Raw genomic sequence first — 20,268 nt, 5'->3', positions numbered from 1 at the left:
GATGCCACAGACCTGCTTGAGCAGGTGCCCTCCAGAGTTCCCTTCCACCCTCAAGCCAGTCTGTGATATGGCCTTGTACAAAGATGCAAGTCGAAGACTCAACATCAGGCTGTAATTGCTTGCTTGCCAGGTACCTGTTGCTCTGAGGATAATAAAACTTTAAGCAATTCAGATTTGTGTAAACAAATGTCTCAATGTGCAACATGCAGTTTTATTTCTTTTTTTAAGTTCACTTTAGGTGTTAATAGGCTGTATATGATAGACCGTTGTACTTTAATGCCTCTGAAGTCCCAAATGGTTACCAGCAGTCAGTGTGCTCAGCAGGGTGACAGGTGGGCAAGTACTTTGAATATAAGAGAGAGAGAGAACATAGAGGAGGGTCTTTGATAGGACAGGCTGAAGAGAAAACAGACAATGGAACTCAGCTGAGAAAGAAGCCAGGCTTCCAAGCAAAACCATGGCTTGCTGGCTTAACAGGGTAAAGATGAAGTTCTGGGTCAGAGGTTTACCTTGGAAGCTGTTTATGGAGACCTGAAGAATAGTATTAAGAAGTTCATGTATGTGCTTCTTGAGTTAGAATTTGTTTCCTCTTTTGGAGACATTTTATTAGGTCAATTGAAAATACAGGGGTTTTTTTCAATATCTTTGCATTTGCTTGCAAAACCTGAGACTTGCAGAAACAGATGCTTTTCATGTATTTTCTAATGTAATTTATTTCAACTGAAGAAGTTGAAGGAGGCTGTTACTGTATTTAAAATGTAGGCATAAGGCAATTCTTCCTCTCTAAATGCTGTAAGAGCATGAAAGAAACATGCAACATGCTCCAGTGTGTTTTCTTCACTCTCTGCCATTGGAAATACCAGAATTATGTCAGTGGAATGCAAAATGATTTCCAGAAAGTAAGTGATCAGTGTCGCCATCCCCTGACTTGTTTTTTTGAATCAGTAAGCCCAGGTACTGTTCTAAACTGCATCAGTGGCTGATACAGCGCAAAACATCTGGTTTTGCCTACATGAAAAATGATAAGAGATGAGAAACATGATTGGTCAAGAAAAGGATGATGGAATTGTTTGAAATTTTTTGGTGTAAAAGCCGAAAGGGAGACCTGGGTTTTAAAATACACAGAATTTGGCAAAGAAGTTGAAGGAAAAACTTCCTCGAGTTGGCTTTGAACAGGTCAAAACTGGAGATCTTGAAGTGCAACATGGGAAACATAGTCACCAGATGTTAGAGAGAAAAGTCTTTTTAATGCTGAAGTTAGTGAAACACTTGAACAGATTATTTTGGAATCTTGCGCAATCCCAGTTAAAAGGGTTAAAACAAGTATTTATTTAGGAGTGTGGAAACAGTTTTCCCTAACGTGTGCAGGCAGAGGGCAATTTTGCAACATATGTTTTTTCTCTGCTGCTAAGACATAAGTGCAATATATAATCCCCTTTGAATTTTAGACATGTTGCTCAGATTGCTATCCAAATATTGCTTACACTTCTAAAACTGTGACAAGATCAATTTACATAATAATAACCCAAATTATCTAATATTGTCTCACATTTTATTCAGCTTCTGTTCTCATTTCATCTAAAAAATTTAAAAAAATAAAATCTTCTTGATCCCAGGGAACCTAGCTGGGAAAAATATATGTACCCTGCATAGCATGAAAGAATTTTATCAGTATGCTTTTTTTAAAAAAAGTGGTGCAAAATAATGCAGTTTTTCCTTTTGCATATATGCCATCTTTATTCAGAGCACTCCCTTCCGTCCTCCCTTCCATCGCCATTGCATGTAGACTAAAAATTGTCTCTGAGTACAACTGTTTTGATTCTTAGGATCGCAGATAGTGTTTGAAATTAAGGGATAACTTTTGAATATTTGAGTGAAGTGAATTAAGGCATAATTATGTGTTGCCTTCTTCAATGCTGTACTTATTTCATTGCTATCAAGGAGGCTGTTGTCACATCCAAAATAATACCAAATGCAATAAAAAATATTTCCAGGCCATATATGGTAGATGTTAAGCTGTATGTATTGGGAGTCTCATGTGGGAGTCTAACTGACTTGCTGAGGGTAAAACATGAGGATCAGCCCTCTTCTATTTCTACTTCTTAAATGTTAATATAAAGTAGTAATTTTTAAGTATGATTTAAGAGGCAAGTGCACGTGCTTGAGATTCCTGGTTATGAAACAACAAACTCTGAGAGACCTCAGGGCTGGGGTCAGATGAAAGGTGTTGAAACCCAGTCACAAAGAGCCTGTATGTCCTAAGTGACTGCTGTAAGCAGAGAGGTTCAAGGGGGTAGGTAATCAAACTCAAATTATTAAGAAGATGCCATATTTGGCCTAAGTTATCTGAGGTAATGTGGATTATCAAAGGCTGCTGCTTTCATGGATGTATGGAAAAAAAAGGCGTTAGAAGGATAGGTAGGTATTGTCAGAATACCGGTTTAAAATGTTGCTGTGGTGCAAACTGTTTTGATACTATAGCCTGGTAAAAGTTCTGTGGTTTTTTGACTGGAGGAACCCTGTCATTTTTTTCCACCACAGCACCAGTGGGCAGTAGACAATCATCTCAAAGAGACTGCTAGTGAACTGAATGTAGTTTCTTTGATGTGTTAGAGTTGTTACTGTGTACTCTATTTGTTTGACTCTCTCTCTGCTCCATTTGTTTTATGTTATTAAATTGTCAGCATTAGGAACACAGCATACAATAAGGTTCTTCAGACTTGGATTCAGTTGGTAGTATGTGTTGAGATAATTATCTGATTAGCAACAGATTAGCATTTTACAGTCCTGCTTATTATGGCAAGACTTTCTGGCAGTTCTTGCAAACATCCTGCGGATCCGCTTCTGATCTTTCTGCAGTCTATTGGAATATTTTCTTTCTGATTCTAGACCACTGTTTGAACTAGAAGCATCTCATTGATGTCCTTATAGCAAGGGTCCTGGTTTCAGGCTGCTTTTTCTTTTCAGCTCAAACCATACAAATCAAAGTTCCTCACAGGTGCTCATCTGTATGAGAATCGCTGGAACAGAAACTTGCTGCAGCACAGGGCAGCTCTTCAAAGCCACAGAGCTTTTATTTGTCAGCCAGAATTTGAGCATGTCCTTGGGTGACAGTAGGAAAGCCAAATTCTCGTGGTTATGGTAGGTGCATCTTCACTTTTCCGATCCTGTCAGAACCTTCTTTTCCTTCTGAACAGGGTAGCAAAGCTCTCATCACACCTTCCAGATAGTCTTGGTTTTTGACTAAACCACAGTTATATCTTTCACACACTTGTTTGTAAGTGATTGCTAAAAATTCGTGTTGATGTTGCCATGTGTCTTTAGAAGAACCAAAGCTCTCATGCCTGCTCATGTTTTGACCATTTTTAAGTGAATATGCATAGCCCAGTTACTGTGTTCCCTTGCTTATATCATCCTACAGTGATTTGATATAAAAATCTGAGCCTTACACAACTTTTATGACAGTAATACAGAGTTTCTCTGTATTATGTGAAACAATTCCAGGTCCTTTATTGTTCATGTGGTTTTCCTTTTAGGGAAAGGGTTTTGTAGTAGAGAATGGTTTGTGAATTGCATGGTCCCCCACTTTCTTCTTATAAATGGCATTGTAAAGGAGTTGCAGTAAGATTGCTGCATCCTAAATATCCTAACTGGTTTTAATTTCATAATTGCCTTTTTTGGACAATAAAAACTGTCCCATGGCATCTGTATGTATGGATACAAGAGTAATATGTAAACCATCCTGATTTAGAGCACTCTTTTACTAAAGAGGAAGAGTGAAGAAGGAAATATTTTTTTTAACTAGTAGTGAGTTACTTTAGGCCATCTGTTATTTCTAGTTGCATTATAACAATATATTATCACTGTACGGTTGTCCCCATAGAACCTTTTGGAAACTCTCAATTGTGTGTTTTCTGTGTGTTGGTATTTTTGCTGCAGAGGGGTATGTACAGCTAGAAAAACAAACAAAAAGGGCATCATTTAGTGTGAGCTTTAACCTTTAGGTACTGTGTCATCTTCCAGTAAGTAGAGTTGTCTTTGTATCTGGTACCTTCTGTCTTTTTGTACTTCGAGGATTATGCTGATTATTTTCTTTTTCTGTGTAAACTGACAATAAAAGTGAAACCTATGTTTGTGAAATGTTTTTCTTTAATTGGAAGATAAGAATTTTCTGTAAATGTCTAGCTATTGAAGAGGCTATGACTCATATCACTTCACAGAAAATTTTGAGTCACTGATGTAAAACAGTGTTGTCAAATGCATTATAATCATATGATCTTATAACTGTTTAGGTCACTTTCATTTAGCTATAGATGCTTGTATGCTTAGCTGTTATTGCCAAGAGATGAATAAGACTATTTTGAGTCCTGCACCTGTTTCCTTGAAAAGGATATGTGTGCACTGTACAAAGTAGGATAATAACATATTTTTGTAATGTCGAATTATTTTATGTGAATTTATGCTTTTTCTGTGATACCATAGATACAAAAATCAGAGTGATTAATGCAAATTAAGTTAAACCAAGACCAAGTTTAGCAGATTCTTAGCTAAGTCAAATAAGATACAGTACTTTTTCTCTATTTTCACTAATAGTCGTATTTAGCTTGTTGAGTCAATCATGAGGTTACAGAATAAAAATTGACTTCCTGAAGTGAGTATAATGTTTTAAGAGCTATGTTTTAATTGAATGCTCTCATTCCTTAAAAGAAAAACACAAAATGCTAAAAAAAAAAAAAAAAAAAAAAAAGAAAAAGTTGTCTTGGTTTGGAAGGCTGGCTATTACATACTTAAAACTTCTTTTTTAGGTTTGTAGGTGGAGAGCTGAATATCTGTTACAATGCTGTAGATCGTCATGTTGACAATGGACAAGGAGACCAAATTGCCATAATTTATGACAGTCCTGTAACAAATACCAAAGAGAAAATAACATATAAGGAACTTCTGGAACAGGTATGTTTCAGAATAACCTTGTTAATGAGAAGGGGCAGTAAATATTGCATAGTACGTAGATACCAGAGAGGTAGAAATTGTCTACCTCACTAATTTACTTCTTTTGCTGTGCTCAGTATTGATTTATTAGCTTTACTACATCTGCCAAATTATACTGCATCCAATAGGTTTTGAACTTCCTCTATTTCCTCTTTTAATTTTACAGTTTAATTTTTTTTGGTTAAATTTTTAACTTGTCTGTATTTGATTTCATTTTCTTTTCCCCTAACAGATCTTATTTAAAAGATTAAGCATAGCATTAGTCAAGTCTCTTGACAGTGGCTGTGATGAGCAAAAATAGAGTTCCATAGAAATGAAATGTGTACCTTGGCTATTGCTGCACATAATTGAGTGTAAGCCCAAATGAAATTTAACTGGGGGAACTCTAAAGAAAGTTGTGTCACCTGCCCCTATGCAGGCTGGTCATGGGAGTGCCAGTGGCTTTTCTGTCTGGAATCTGTGGATTTCGACTTCCCTGTTGGCTGAGGCAGCTTGCCCCTTCTGAGGTTGTGAGTATCTGGTTCTGCATCAGCCCACTCAGATTTACTCTGTGCCTCATCATGGGCTGTTGCCACCACGGGTGTTTGCAGCCTGCCCCACTGAAAGGTTCTTGGCTCTCAGGGCTGTCAGCTGGAGGTTTGCCCTCATGCTGTTACCCTGTTTTAGCTGGCTTCTTTCTTCCAGTTACATGTAGCAGTTGAACTTGAGTACAAAGAAATGTTGGAGTCAGACTTGGATTCTTCCTTAATGTGTTTCAATGTGCAAGATGGATTACTTTGAATGCAACACACTCACTGTACTTAAGATATGCATGTAGTGTCTGAAGTAATGTGAACCTATGGTTTAAAATGTGAAATGAGGTTCAGAATACAGTAATTCAGTTTGTGAGGGGTTTATTCCACTGTTGCAAGAAAAGAGAAGTCATACAGCTACAAAGAAATGATAAACCTGTTATGCATTCTACCTTTTAAGGAAAATATAGAAAACATTTACTCCTTACCAGTTTTCTGTTTATTTACCAAGTTCAGAAAACAACTGGAGCTGGAACAGCTAGCTTTGGTCTTTGAAGAAGTCAGAAGATTTTGAAAGGATCCAGCTCCTTATCTAATTTTATTTATACTTATATATAATAAGTACAATTGCAATTTTATACATACAATTTTTGTGTCATTTTCCTTCAAGGCTTATGATATATACACAATATATATGCAAACATAGGTGTATATACTAAATCAATGTATATATACATTACATATAATACTAGTTTTATTTTAATGCAGTAATACAACATTTTAATGTAAGTGATCTTAAGTGAACTTGCTTGGTAGAAATTTCCTCTGAAAAGAACTGGAAAATAGCCCTTTTTTCTGCTTTTTAAGCTTGATATTATATTAAGTCTCCTAAGTTTATGTCTCTGTAAGTGTATCAATTGTCTTAGGACATGGCAGATTTGTGCAAAGTGAGAAAATTTTGCTAGTTGACATACACATCCTTTCATCTACATTTCTTCTTAAAGAGCGTTGTCAAACCAAATGGAAGAACTGGTTTAAGTTTTCTGGGGTATGTAGCAGTACTCACTCAGAAGTTCATTATAATCTTTCTGGAGGCTGAGTCCTATCTAAATACTGTATCTGAATTCTCTACAGTTTGTTCTTAATCAAAAGCAAATAAATGTGAAAGGCAATATTTGAGATTAATAGCTTGTCTGTTGGAGCTTTCTGGTCCACTCCTGTACAGTAAGTTTAATTTAGTTAATCTGCTAGCTACTGGACTCCTGATAACAAAAGTGACAAAGAGATCTGATGAAAATGGGAGGGACATAGGCTGTTGTATTTTTTTCATGGATCTTGTAGGTCTAGGAGAGTTTAGCTTGCATTGACGGATTCTGCGCTTGTGCATCCCAGTCACTGTTCAACCCAGGAAGGTTTGGAATTCCTCTTTTGAGCATTTTGAATGGGATTTCTCGTTTAGTATCTTTTAAGAGGAATTCTTTTGGTATGGACCAAAACTGTTTTTAGTAACTGCTTGGAGTTTACTTCAGAACTGAATTACTTAGAAACCTTAGCTGCTAATACAGCTGTAGTAGTTGTTTGGTTGCTGGGTAAAAGTAAACCATGCTCACTGGGTCCATGCGTTTGATAGAAGTGTAATTTATGCTCTGATCTTCAAAGCTGAAAGCCTACTTGAGTTGCTTATTATATCACTTGGTCTCAAGTGATTTTATAACTGAAGTGTCAAATAAATTATAGTGAGTGAGCAGTCTTAAGCTTGAAGAAAAATGGAGAAATAGCATGTTAGTTTTTGAGTGATAAAGTACACTCCACTGTCTTAGTGTAAATCATAAATGACAACGCATTGTAACAAAGTGGAAGATTTCATGACTTTTAACTCTTTAATGAAATGTCAGTACTCACTTTACCCCCCTCTCATTTTTTTTCAGAGTGATTGTGCTTGGATGTTTCAGGGCTACAACGTCAATCTGAAGAGCAATGTAAAACTGCTTTACAATGTTCCTCCGTCTTCCAAATAGTTGCAGATAGAGATAGTGTTTTATTATATAGTCCAAATGTTCCCTGGTTGTCGGAAAGATGAGTGAAAGGGCACAAGGAAAATCATAGATACCCATGTATTGTACTGGATTGTTGTCTTCAGTGACATTACACTCTTTAGGGTGGGGAAGTGTAGTATAGACAAGTGATTACTGGGTTTGCACAGGTGACATGTAGTTCCTGTCTACAGTATGCTGTACACCTGCTCTGCTTTAAATACAATTTAGCTATGATAGACTTAAATAGAAATTACTTAAGTACATGCAGATCTCTTCACTGTCTCCCTCCTACACCCAAGAACCAGTTATATAGCTTGTTTACAGGCAACTGGAGTCTTCTATTACAAAATTACTAATTATGATCATTAAATAATGTTGTTTTCCTTTAGCAAGCAACCATTGCCTTTTTCATAATTATTAATAATTATTTATGAAATAATGATAATGAATAATAATAATACTTGTCCACTGTGTTTAACTATTTATTGCCCACTATCCACACTTACAGTGACTATAAAAGTACTTAGTAAATATTATTTTCATTGCCTCTGGCCTTGTTGTCAACCCTCTGCATGAGAGTCACAAGCAGGAAAGATAACTATTAGCTTTCTTGTGCCTTTGAGAGAAGGTAATGTTAGCTCTGTGTTTGCAGATTTTAATGTTTTTACACTAGGAAATATAGAAAAGTAATTTACCTTTGGAAGTAGAGTTGTTATCTTTATTTATAATTACTTTCACCAATTATACCTAGAAGTTACTGTAAATGCTGGTGGTATGGCAATAAATTCTAGCTTTGTACATGTCCAGGCTTTGGTTTTTGTTGAGTTTTGATAGTATATATCAGTTTTATATTATATTGATAGGTATTAATAAGTCTAGCATTAAAGATATTTTCTCTTGAAAATCAGTAATATTTAAGATAAGAGCTCTGTTCCATACAAACCATATAGATACCTTAGTTTGGTATAGATACCAAGTTTTCAGCTTGGTGTGGTTTGTAAGACTTTGCCTTACAAACATGTCCTTTCTTGTGGCTGAAAATAACAGCAGGTATTTATGCAATGCTTACAGAAAATGGAACTTATGCAGTATCTGCTGATGCAAGAGTGCCTGCCTGGGGCTTCTGTGTTTCCATTTTTTTAAATCCTCGGGGAGAAGTGTAGAAATGTGCTGTTTGATTGTGGATGAGCTGTGAATTAAATGCAAAGACAGAGCAGATGCTTCTGGAGCTTCTGGATGTTACTGTCTCAGGTTACTGAAAGTCTGAACATATATTTCCACTGAAGAGAGAAACAGTGAGGTGGGAAATGCATATATAAAAGCAATATAGGAGCAGAGGTGCAGGAAATAATGTCATTAGACAGAGAGGTAAAACAGTAGAAAAGAGCAGGCCTTTGGTTTGTACAGTGATCCATGATGCTTTTTCACTTGGGTAGTACATCACCTTAGCTAATTTACTTACTTACTGCATACAAAGCAGTTGATGTCCTCTTCAGTATATGTATCAGGATTCTAGGACTGAATGTAGTTACTCTTTAAAAAGAAAACTCAAATTTTTAAATAATATAAACGAAAGCGTTTCTTTCAGAAGGTGCCACATTTCCATGCCACAGCAAGCAGACTGGGACAACTGCACAGTGCTTGTCACAGGCTCCCATACTCACTGTAACCCAACTTACTATGTGCTAAATTGTCCATCCTGGCATACTAATGAAATATTCAATACTACTTTTGTGACAGAATATTGTGTACTGTCAAAGTAATAAATGTTTTCTCATGGCGTTCCAGAGGCATTGCTGCTGATCAGTCTGTTGCATTTCTTGAGTTCCAGTCTTTTGCTGCTGTACATAGTCTGTCTTCAGGTTTCTGCATAGCAAAAATGAAAATCTGAAAATGAGAGCAAAAATGAATTTCTAAATCTAGATATTTCTCTGAATTTGTATTTATCTTTGGTTCAGGGTGTAAGGTTCTCAGATTCTGAGAAGTTTATGACACTGTAGTGAATAAAATACTACTATATTTTGATTTGTGTTTCAAAGTTAGTTAGTTAGGACAGAACTTGTATTATGAAATGCCCTGTTCACATTCATTCTTAAGAGCTAAAATTGAGAAATATAAACAGTTACCTGATTAAAAGAATGAGCGGTTAGAAAATTTTCTAAACATTGCTATTGATTTTTTTTTTTGGCTGTACTGACTACAATAGTTAGACTCCTTCCATTTTTATTTTACAAAAGAAAAATATGTTAGTTTTTTTGCAAAAAGGAAAATGGCTTAAATTTACTGAACCTCTATGATATTACATCAGCTTTCTTTATCATACCGGCTTGTCTCTTTAAATGTCGTGCATCTGTTGACTGTGTGAAAGTTGTTTTTTTTATGGGGCAACAGAAGATCTGGAGAAACTTTAAATATGAATGTTTTGTCAGTACAGGTCTCCAAGTTAGCTGATGTCATGATCAAACATGGTGTGAAGAAAGGAGATCGTGTGGTCATCTACATGCCCATGATTCCACAGACAGTGTATTGTATGCTGGCTTGTGCAAGAATAGGAGCCATCCATAGCCTGATTTTTGGTGGATTTGCATCTAAAGAGCTTTCAGTTCGCATTGATCATGCAAAGGTAATAACCTGTTTGGAGCAACAAACACCATTGCATTAGTTACTCCTATCAGTCAATGTCAAAAACCTATTGTTTTGGTTTTTTTCTAGACAGGGTAACATTTCTCTTTGTGTGGCACGCGATCTCAATTTGTTTATAATACCTATTGTTGCAATATGAACAAAGTACTACATCTGTGCTGAGGTTGATACTTGCGTAGCAGACACTGAGTGAGGAATTTTGACACCTTCTAGAAAACCAAGAGTTTAACAAACTGTTGTCTGTATAGAGTGTGCTTTCTTCTCATGTTTGTCAGTCTTTTTCTACAAAGCATCACCTTAATCTTGGCTTTTGGTTCAGCATTTTCACCAAGTGTATGAGGAAAATGCTGCCAACCCTAAATGATTTCATTGGTTTAATCTGATGTTTAGACATATTAGGGAGTACATTTTTTCAGCTATGTTGTGATTTAGGAATGGTATTCCCCAATCTATTGTTCTCACAGAAACCCTCCAAACCACGTGTTGCTTTGCTCGATTCCCCCTTCTCCCTCCTCCTCCCTGTGGTGGGATGGAGAGGAGAATTGCAGACCTAAAAGGTACAGATCAGGTTGAGGTAAGAACAATAGGCTAGAAACAGCAATGAAATAAATGAACAGTAGCAGCAACAATACTCAGAGTGTACAAGAGAGGTGAATGATTGACACATGAGTGGTCATCATGCGGAACCAGCACTACTTCACCACACCCTCTGGAGAGGACCTGTCCCTTTCCCACCCTGTGTATGGCTTGAGGTGGGATAGAATGGCCTCTGGGTCCTGGCCATACCCCTACTGGCTATTACAAAAATTAACCCTGTCCTGGCTGGAACTAGGACAAGCTGTAATTTTACTTAATTTAATTTCTGCATGAAGCACGATAGTTGTGGAAACAGTTGCCTTAAGTAACTGTGCAGATTTCATAATTAATAGAGGTGAATGCTTTAAAGACTTGTGTTCGGCACAAGTTGAGCTTGTTTATAAAGCATTATGAAGTCTGTTATTGAAAATGAAAATAGTACTTGACTGATCTTAGTACCTTATAGGCATATTAGTGGCTTGTGTATGCATCAGTTCCAAACCAGCTAACAATGGAATGGCCTATTCTTGTTTTCTACTGGTGAGCAAGGTAAAGTCTTCGTCACCTTGATCAGGCACCTGAATCATTCAGACTTTCTGTGGTAGCCGTCTTACCACTGAATCATGTTGCTTAGACATATAAATCAAAACAGGATTTTGTATAGGGTCCAAGTCTCTAGGATCTGTGGAACTTTCACTTAGATTTCTGTATACAGAAGTGCTTTTCAGATGACTGAAGCTTCAGTTTTATAAATATCTGTAAATAGAAAGTTGAATGCATTCCCCTTCCTCTCCTTGATGCTTTAACAAAGATGTTAATAAAATGGCCAGAATGGTTTATTGGAATGATGAAAAAAGGCTAACTACAGCTCTCTAGTTTTCCCTGTCTTCTCACTTCCCCATTTTTTTAACAAGCTGTAATTAGGGAAAAATAATACAAAAGAAAAAAATTTAAGCTTTAAAAATGGAGGTTGCTACAATGCAAATCATCTAGCATGTTTACTTTTAGAGTGTTTTCCAATTATTAACTAATTAATCCCAATGGTTTTTCCTCAGGGGAAAAAAGGGAGAGAGCACAATAATCATAATCCTTGCTTCATGCATTAAAATGAAAAGAGAGGAAGTTTAACTTTTCTACCCAAGGTCACATAGCAGCTCTTTTGAAGGTTTAGCTATAGAATTATTAGCTGCAGGCCATGGATTAAATCCTAATTTACATTGCCTTTTGGATTCTTTAAAAGGCAGGTCTAAGTGTTATGGATGATTTTTGGTCCATCTGATATACAATGAAAATGTGAGTAAAGAGGAGAGGCACATCCTCAATCTAAATTTCAAAACATGCCCCAATTTTCAACATGGCAAAGCTTTCATGATAAGTGAATTGCACACTCCTGAGGTTACGTGTAAGCACCTGTGATAGTAAAAATACTGAATAAATAAAGCAGTTGTACAATAACCTAACCTTTTTATTAGGCTTTTATGTGAATTGGTTTAGATGCTGCAGTACAAGACCTGATGTAGATAAAATTAATTAGCATTAAAGATGTGCAGTGGAAAGCTGGCTGTAAGATGCTCTTGTGGAAGAAAGATCAAACTTCACATTCTGTTGGAAAGTCTGAGTGAAAGAAATAAGAAGCACTTTCTAGTGACTGAAAAGGTACACTTGGCCAGCTTACCTTAATTTATCTTGAATTTTAAATAGGTCTGGGAATGCTGCAAAGTCCTGCAGCTGGTAATTTCTACTTGTGTCAGGTGTTGGCAGTTACAGGCATTCTGCAGTGAATTGTGATGAAGTGATACAGAGCATGAGAACAGGATTTTTTGTCATCTTTCCCTTCACCTGAGTCTGGGAATATATAATTTGTAATATCAAAACAATAGGTAGGTTTATAGAATCATAGAACAGTTGGAAAGGACCTTTAAAGGTCATCTAGTCCAACTTCCCTGCAATGAGCAGGGCATCTTCAGTTAGATCAGGATGCTCAGAGCCCTGTCAAACCTGACCTTGAATGTTCCCAGGGGTGGAGCATGTATCATCTCTCTGGGCAACCTGTGCCAGTATTTCACCACCCTCATTGCAAAAAATTTCTTCCTTATATCTAGTTTAAATCTACCCTCTTTTAGTTTAAAACCATTACCTCTTTGTCCTATTGCAGCAGGCATTGCTCATGTCCAGCTTTTCATTCACCAGTATCCCCAAGTCCTTCTTGGCAGGACTACTCTCAAGTCCTTGATTCCCCGGAATGCACTGATTTTTGGGGGGGTTGGCCTGGTACAGGTGCAGGACCTTGCACTTGGCCCTGTTGAACCTCATTAGGTTGTCATGGGCCTACTCCTTGAGCTTGTCCATATCCTTCTGGATGGCATCCTCTCCTTCAGGAGTGTCAGCTGCATCACTCAAGGAGTATTAGAGACTATAGAAAAATTTGTAGGAGGAGTCTTTACAACAGAACAAAAGTGTTGGTTTTGTACTATTGGGCCTTGCTTCATCTCATTTCTACTTCATAATCTTGTTGTTTTTTTCAATAGCTCACTATTTCTGTCATTCCTTCTCCAGCAGACCCTTGAACTCTCCCTGGTTTGTTCTTCAAATGAGTTATATTTCCATCTAATCTTAACATGCAGGACTACATGGAACCACAGAAGAGGTGGGAAATGGATGTATGAAAGCAGTAGGGGAGGAGAGGTGCAGGGGAGATAATGTCATTAGGCAGAGAGGCAAAAGAGTAGGAAAGAGCAGTTAAAGCCAGTAGTGGGCCTTTGATTTGCACAGAGTGATCCATGATGCTTCTTCACTTGGGTAGTACATCACCTTAGCTAATTTAGTATTGGTTGTTTTTAGATGTCCTTACTGCATACAAAGCAGTCGATGAGCACAGGTGGCATCATATACAAATTACTTTAAAACTAGTGGTGACAAGAGTCTTTCATCTTAACACTTGAATAGAGCTGTATCTAGCGGTGACAAGAGTCTTTTATCTTAACACTTGAATAGAGCTGTATGTCTTGTATTTATTACAAGTCTAACTTCAGTTAGAAGTTAAAAGTTAGACTAACTTCAGGGTGGCCTCCCGATAAATTTTCAGTTTAACTGCATTGTATTGTATCATCTTTTATTAAATCAGTGCATTCCAAAACAGAAAATTATGAATGCCGAAATTTTAAAGCTCATTTGAAATCTTTATTTTGAATACACACCAGTTAGGGATTTTTCCTGAATGACAGATTTGGACAGGAAACATTTTATTATTGCACAAGAAAACAATTTAATCTGCTGAATTTAATGCAGCTTTAACTGTGGCATTGGGGTTTATGCCTACTTAATAAGATTTATGCTAATGCTAAAATTAGTAAACTAGCTTGATCAAACTGAGGGGCATATGATAAATAAACTTCTAAAACTTCAAAACAAAGGAGATTGAAGACTCATTCTTTTCCAAATGAAATATGTTCTAACACATACTTTCTTTTGTGCTACCTTTTCTTCCCTGAAGAACTAAAAGTAAAATACTGATCTTCAGACCTAAGTTGAAGTAGCTTGTATGCAGATTTCTTGACTTAGGAAGTCTTATATCAAAACCTGTGGTTAATTTAATGACAAAGATGTGAAGTCCACATTTGGAAATATAAATTAGTCTAAAAAGCCCCAGAGCTATACAAATCTGATTTTAGTTGTTTTGCACCCTCAATCCTTCAACCATCTCTTGAAAGACTCTAGCCTTACTCCCTTCATGTGCCTTATGACTGTAGCTTATTCTCTTCATGTATTTCTAGTTTCCTGCCATCTCTTTTTTGCCTTCTTTTCCCTCCTGTGACATTTATTGCAGGGTGTGAAAAAGCCAGCAAAGTTCTACAGCTAGTATGGAAATATGAAATTGGAAGCATTAGGAAGAAGGCAAAACAGTACAGCTAACTGTTGACATCACTGCACCACTCTTCCTTAGTGGAGGAGCTAAGATGGACAGGAGTTTTTCTCTCTGTGTTTATTAATATTTGTGCAACTGATAAGAAGTTAATATTGTTGATTTCTTACCCAAATTTGTTTGAAAATAGTGAAGTGTCAGAAGTTATTAATGTTCTTCCGAACAAAAAGCAAGTGCATGGACAGTGAGATCACACAATCTTGATTTACTGTAGAAAACTGATCTAAACCCGTTTCTAATTATGTAAAGATAAATTTTATATATTGAATTTAATGGAAGATGTTATTAGGTTACATACCTAAAATATATTGCAAATGTACATATTAACTATCTAACTTCTTTTTTTAGCCCAAACTTATTGTAACAGCAAGTTTTGGAGTAGAACCGAAAAGGAAAGTGGAATACGTATCTCTCCTGGAAGGAGCACTGGCAAGGGTACAGAGCAAACCTGATAAAGTTCTCATTTACCGCCGACCTAATTTGGTGGGTGCACAGTTGTAGTGCCTTTATGTTAACTTTCAGATAGATGCTTGTGTAATGCATGTGCCTTTACTTTTTTGCAAGTAAAATTTTACTGTACTTATTGTAGTTTGTTTTTTAATTTTAAAATTATATTTTATATATTATATTAATAAGATTTAAATACTAAATAGAACTAAAGCAGTATGAATGTACAGAAAATTGAATAGTACTATATAAAAAATTTGAATAGTACATGTTTTTTGATTGAATGCCACTTATTCCATCTGGTTTTCTTTTGACAATTTTCTTATTTTTCAATGGGCAGGGCCATGTTCCTCTTACCAAAGGTCGTGATCTTGACTGGGAAGAAGAGCTTGCAAAAGCACAGTGTTCAAAATGTGTCTCAGTTCCCTCAGACCATCCACTTTATATTCTGTATACATCTGGTACAACAGGTTTGCCCAAGGTAGAGGACTATCAGTCGTCTAAGTGCCTGCGACCCCTTGAAAATTCCCCTTGAATTTGCAGTTCCCCTTGAAAAAATATTTAATTGAAAAGGTTGAAAATGTTTGCCAGAGCACAGTGCTATAAAATGATAAGCACTGCTAGAAATGGTTTAATCTCATTTATTCACAGTTCACTATTGTAAAGGCAGTGTCTAGGAATAAATCATGTTTGCTTATTTAAATAGTAGTAATATAAAAATAAGATGCGTTTGCTTCAAATGTTTGTACAAAATAAACTTTTGAGGAAAGCAGAATGTCTTTTATTCCGTACTATCTTCTGTGTTTTAACTTTCTTAGGTAAGCGTAGTATAGTCACTTAATGACAAGATCAGTTAATACATCACTTGTGTGGTAGCATTTATTGCTGACTAATCTTGTTCATTATTTACATATTAGCTAATTTTCTTGTAGATAAGACATGGTGAATGACATTACAGATTAAATGGAATAATGCATGTTCTGAAGGCTTGTGTTACTGCGCAATTCTGAGTACGTAATACCCTAAAAACAGAAGTTTAGATTAAGTGAAAATTAACAAAGGGTATTCTTTGAAAATGTTTGCTTTGGAATGTAAATTAGTTTTAACAATCTATTTTTAAAGGATTTCATTTTGACAGTGAACTCTCTGAGTGTTTGCTTGGTACTTGCAATGCACTTTTACAGTGTGGAAGACGAGCTGAATACAATTTTCTGGCGAGAGTCTTACCACCACTGTTTCAGACAGTATCACACAACCTGAAGAGAGCAGTTTAACTACTAAAAAATTATGTAATGGTGTTGCCTGTGAAGTTCAGAATCTCTTAGGATGTAAGGGAAAACAAACATCAGTTTTTCTGAGAAAAATGTCTTCTGTTTTTACCTTCAGTGTGGGCCTTTGAAAGCAACATGTATATCCTAAATTTGGATATGTATGTTATATTGTCAAAAAGCCCAAGATGAGATCCTTTGTTACAATAGGTATTTTCCTTGACTGAGTATCAATAGAATATCTCAGAGGTAATAGTTCTCAGAAGTTTACTTCACTGTGTTGTCTCTGCAGAGAAAAATACAGATACCTTTAATTAATCACCCTTATGAGAGAGATTTTCAACTAGCAGTAAGCTACAATAAATAACTCTCAGTGAATAACTTTTTTATTCATTTAAGGAACTTAATTTACATGGTCATGCAAGTAAAACTACTTGGTTATGACCTTCATAAAAAACTTTTGTTGATCTCAGAGCAAAGGTAAAGTTAGAAGCTGAGTGGACCAAAGGCAATCTGCTGCCTGGAATTGGTGAAGTGTTCGTAAACCATTCTCTGCCTTAGCAATCTCCATTTTAATGAGTTAATTTATCTCTGTGGTCTCTCATTTTGTGGATAAGACTTGAAAGTGTCTGTTTCATTCTATTAAGTACATCAGAGAATGTACCATGCGTGGCACAGAAAGACAGCTGCATTGTAATGTCTGTGCAGTGCATATTTGTTTGGTCCAGTGGATTTAATCTGAATTTTAGTTTAGAACACCAGGACATAGTTTACTTAATTCTTTCTTTGGTAATAGTGTACTAAAAGGTGATGAAATGTATATTGACCATACTAATACTGCAAAATATTTCCAAAATTTTAATAATGTTCTAGAGCTGGTTTTTGGTTTACCAAGGTACATGATTCTATTGATAATCTCTCATTCTAATTTTTAAATCCCTCTTTTAGCTGAAGACTGGGATGGTGTTCATTTAGCATTCATATGTGCACTTCAGACTAGATAGTAAACTTTCAAAAATATATATAGGTTTAAGCCAATTTTCTGGCATCTTTAAAAAGAGTCAGGGCAGAAAGACAGATACATTTCATGGAGTAATCCACCCCAGTTGTTTTAGGGATTGTCTACTTTGCAGGTGCTTCTCTTTTCCAGAGATGATACAGAGAGAGTAGGCAATGAATTAAAAATAGGCCTAGCATTTGGATGGTACAGTTTAAGTGAGGTAAATACTTAATATCTTATTTTTTGTGAACATATATTGACTAAATATTTTTATATCCAACTTTTGTGAGAGAATTTTAGCTTTGTTAGTTATCTTCTGAATGCTTGTTTCATTGTATGTTTGGTTTTTTGTTTTCCAAAAATACTTATTTAGTGGAAGTGTTAGTATATTCTTATTGGAATAGATCCTTTTCTTAAGTGAGAAGTATTGGAGTTAGACAACTTTAATTCTATTGCTGCTAAAACCTTAACATTTGATTGAAGACAGCAATATAATTGTATCCTTCAAATCTTAATCTTAAGTACTTAATACTCAAATTTTCTCATTTAGGGTGTTGTGAGACCAACAGGTGGCTATGCAGTTATGCTAAACTGGACCATGTCAGCTGTTTATGGCCTCAAACCTGGTGAGGTAATTCTATTGAAATGTCATGTAAGCATTTTTGAATGCCTCTTATAACTCCTAACTGTAATTTTGTTTATATTTAATTTTAGGTGTGGTGGGCAGCTTCTGATTTAGGCTGGGTCGTTGGCCATTCCTACATTTGCTATGGACCTCTCCTTCATGGTAATACTACAGTTTTGTATGAGGTATGATCTAGTCTAAAAAAACCCCCTTGGAAATGGCACCATCTCTTCCAACTGATGATCTAGATGATCCTGTTTATGCCTGTCTATTCTTCATGCCGCAGATGTTTAAATTGTGTGTGTATCTTCAGTGTTTATACTCTCCTACCTATTACAGTAATTTTTAAGGAAAACTTACTTCACTGTTCTTCAGGCTTGTCTACATTTGTGTGAAGGGCGATGGTCAGTGGCGTAAGGAACTCTGGAACAACAGAACTAGAAATAGCAGATGGTGGAGTGTACCTGTGTTATTGATTAGACTACCTTTATTTTGGAATTAGGAGAGGGTGTTGTGTTTTGCATGTCTTGTGATGAAAAATACTTCCTGGATCTGAGTTGGATGCAACTGAGAGCTGTATGGTTGGAACCAGAACTTCTAAGGAGACTTGTCTCTTCTTTCCTCTCTACCACTCAAGGAAACTGAACCCAAGACTCAGATGACATTTGGGGCTTATTCCTTTCCTTCAGGGGATGAAACCTAGTGGGGTGGCGAGGAGACTAGTCCAATTAGTGGCCTGCGGCATCCTGACTTTGCTGCTCAAAAAAGTAATCATGCTGCATTACATTGTTATTTTTTTCAGAATTTATTGTTGATTTTCTCTCTAATCATGAGGCAGGAACATAAATTATTTTAAATTTTTTCTCTTTCCTACTGCCGTATTTTCCAATAGTAAGAACCACTGCGTTGGTGTTCCAGAATACTGAGCAAGGGGCAACCTGGACCTTTACAGCAAGCGCTCTGAAAGGCCCAAAAGCTTGTTTAGCACCGTCACACCACCCTGTTAATAGAGTCAAGCCTGCTGCAACATGTGAGAGGGTTGACAAGCAGAACTGCATTAATTTCAATTAGAAGACCACCATGTTCTTGATGAGATGGCAAAACCATTCTTGAGATGTGGCATGGTGTGTGTGCCCATACCACAGACATCATGAACAGATCTTCAGGGGAGGGGAGAGCACTCCACCAAGCCCACTGATCGTGAGGACCTCAACACCCTTAGTTCCAGGACCCACAGTCTGTGAGATAAGTCCAGGAAAAACTGTGCTGTAATACTGTATTTATGTGTCTGTGGATGCCCCATTCGTGGAATTGTTTAAGGCTGGGTCGGATGGAGCTCTGAGCAACCTGGTCTAGTGAAAGTTGTCCCTGCCCACAGCAGGAAGGTTAGAGCTAGATGAAATTTTAAGGCCCCTTCCAACCCAGGCCATGCTATGATTCTATATTTCTATGAAATGTGCTTGCAACCCCTGTGAGAGGACCCTGTGAGACAACATGCAGGAACATCCCCTCTCTGCTTCAGCAGGTCCAGATGCCCACGCAGGTGTGCATACTCCTTTCCTGTACATGTATTGAGTGAGGGACTGTGTTTAGGAGGTTTCTGGTGGAATTAGGGCACTCATTGCATAGCTGTGGAAAGGCAGCATGAGTCTCTGGATTGCCTGTGAGAGCTGCTCTGCCTTGGGAAACACTTTTCCAGGGGCTGTGAGGGAAGTTTTGTGGATCAACAAGCTCCATCAGAGACCACCTGCCCCATCCCAGCTCTGCCTGTGTACCAGGCCTGTTCCTGGCCACTGCAGAATCCATGGATGTGGCATACCTTGATAACAGCTCTCCTCAGCTTCTGCACAAAAGCCCAGTCACTGTCTCAAATGCAGTGTATTAGGGAGCTACCCAGTGGTGTAGTGGTACTGCTACCTCTAGCCATGCATTGGATCTTGTCCCTGCCCTGCGGTCAACTCATTGTGTAACAAATACCATTTAGGGTGATATCATTTCTTTGAAATGCAGTGCACAAGGTAGTGATTGTTGGCAATATATTATCTCTTTCTCTACCCCAAGTCACACTTAGGAAAGGTCATAAAGGGAGGGGCATAGCAGGCTGGAGTCTGGTATAGTTGAATTAGCCATGTTTTTGGATGGAATTACTTAGGAGAATGTGTGAAGCACGCAAGTGTGAAAGAGGAAAAACTGAGGACAGAGAGAAGTATTGGGGATCAGTTCTTTTTTAATAATTGCATAACATTTGCC

General features: G+C 37.0%; 1 protein-coding gene across 4 annotated transcripts in view; it reads left to right on the top strand.

The window, feature by feature from the left end:
* The window catches only part of ACSS3 (acyl-CoA synthetase short chain family member 3), a 69,564-nt gene that overhangs the window by 3,376 nt on the left and 45,920 nt on the right, over window positions 1–20,268 (top strand). For 2 of the 4 annotated variants that reach the window (XM_042017663.1, XM_042017665.1), the window contains exons 2-7: window positions 4,806–4,950; window positions 9,972–10,160; window positions 15,027–15,161; window positions 15,466–15,606; window positions 17,944–18,024; window positions 18,108–18,203. In XM_042017663.1, the coding sequence (XP_041873597.1) occupies window positions 4,806–4,950; window positions 9,972–10,160; window positions 15,027–15,161; window positions 15,466–15,606; window positions 17,944–18,024; window positions 18,108–18,203 (787 nt within the window). Of the gene's footprint in view, window positions 1–4,805; window positions 4,951–9,971; window positions 10,161–15,026; window positions 15,162–15,465; window positions 15,607–16,068; window positions 16,136–17,943; window positions 18,025–18,107; window positions 18,204–20,268 lie in introns of those variants that run through there. The other 2 variants (XM_042017664.1, XM_042017666.1) reach the window with 2 other exon arrangements.

Source organism: Corvus kubaryi, unplaced genomic scaffold, assembly GCF_017639235.1.
Source record: "Corvus kubaryi isolate FWS band 111438036 unplaced genomic scaffold, C.kubaryi_AGA036_p1.0 137, whole genome shotgun sequence".
Classification (NCBI taxonomy): domain Eukaryota; kingdom Metazoa; phylum Chordata; class Aves; order Passeriformes; family Corvidae; genus Corvus; species Corvus kubaryi.
This window is presented reverse-complemented; position numbering and strand designations above follow the sequence as displayed.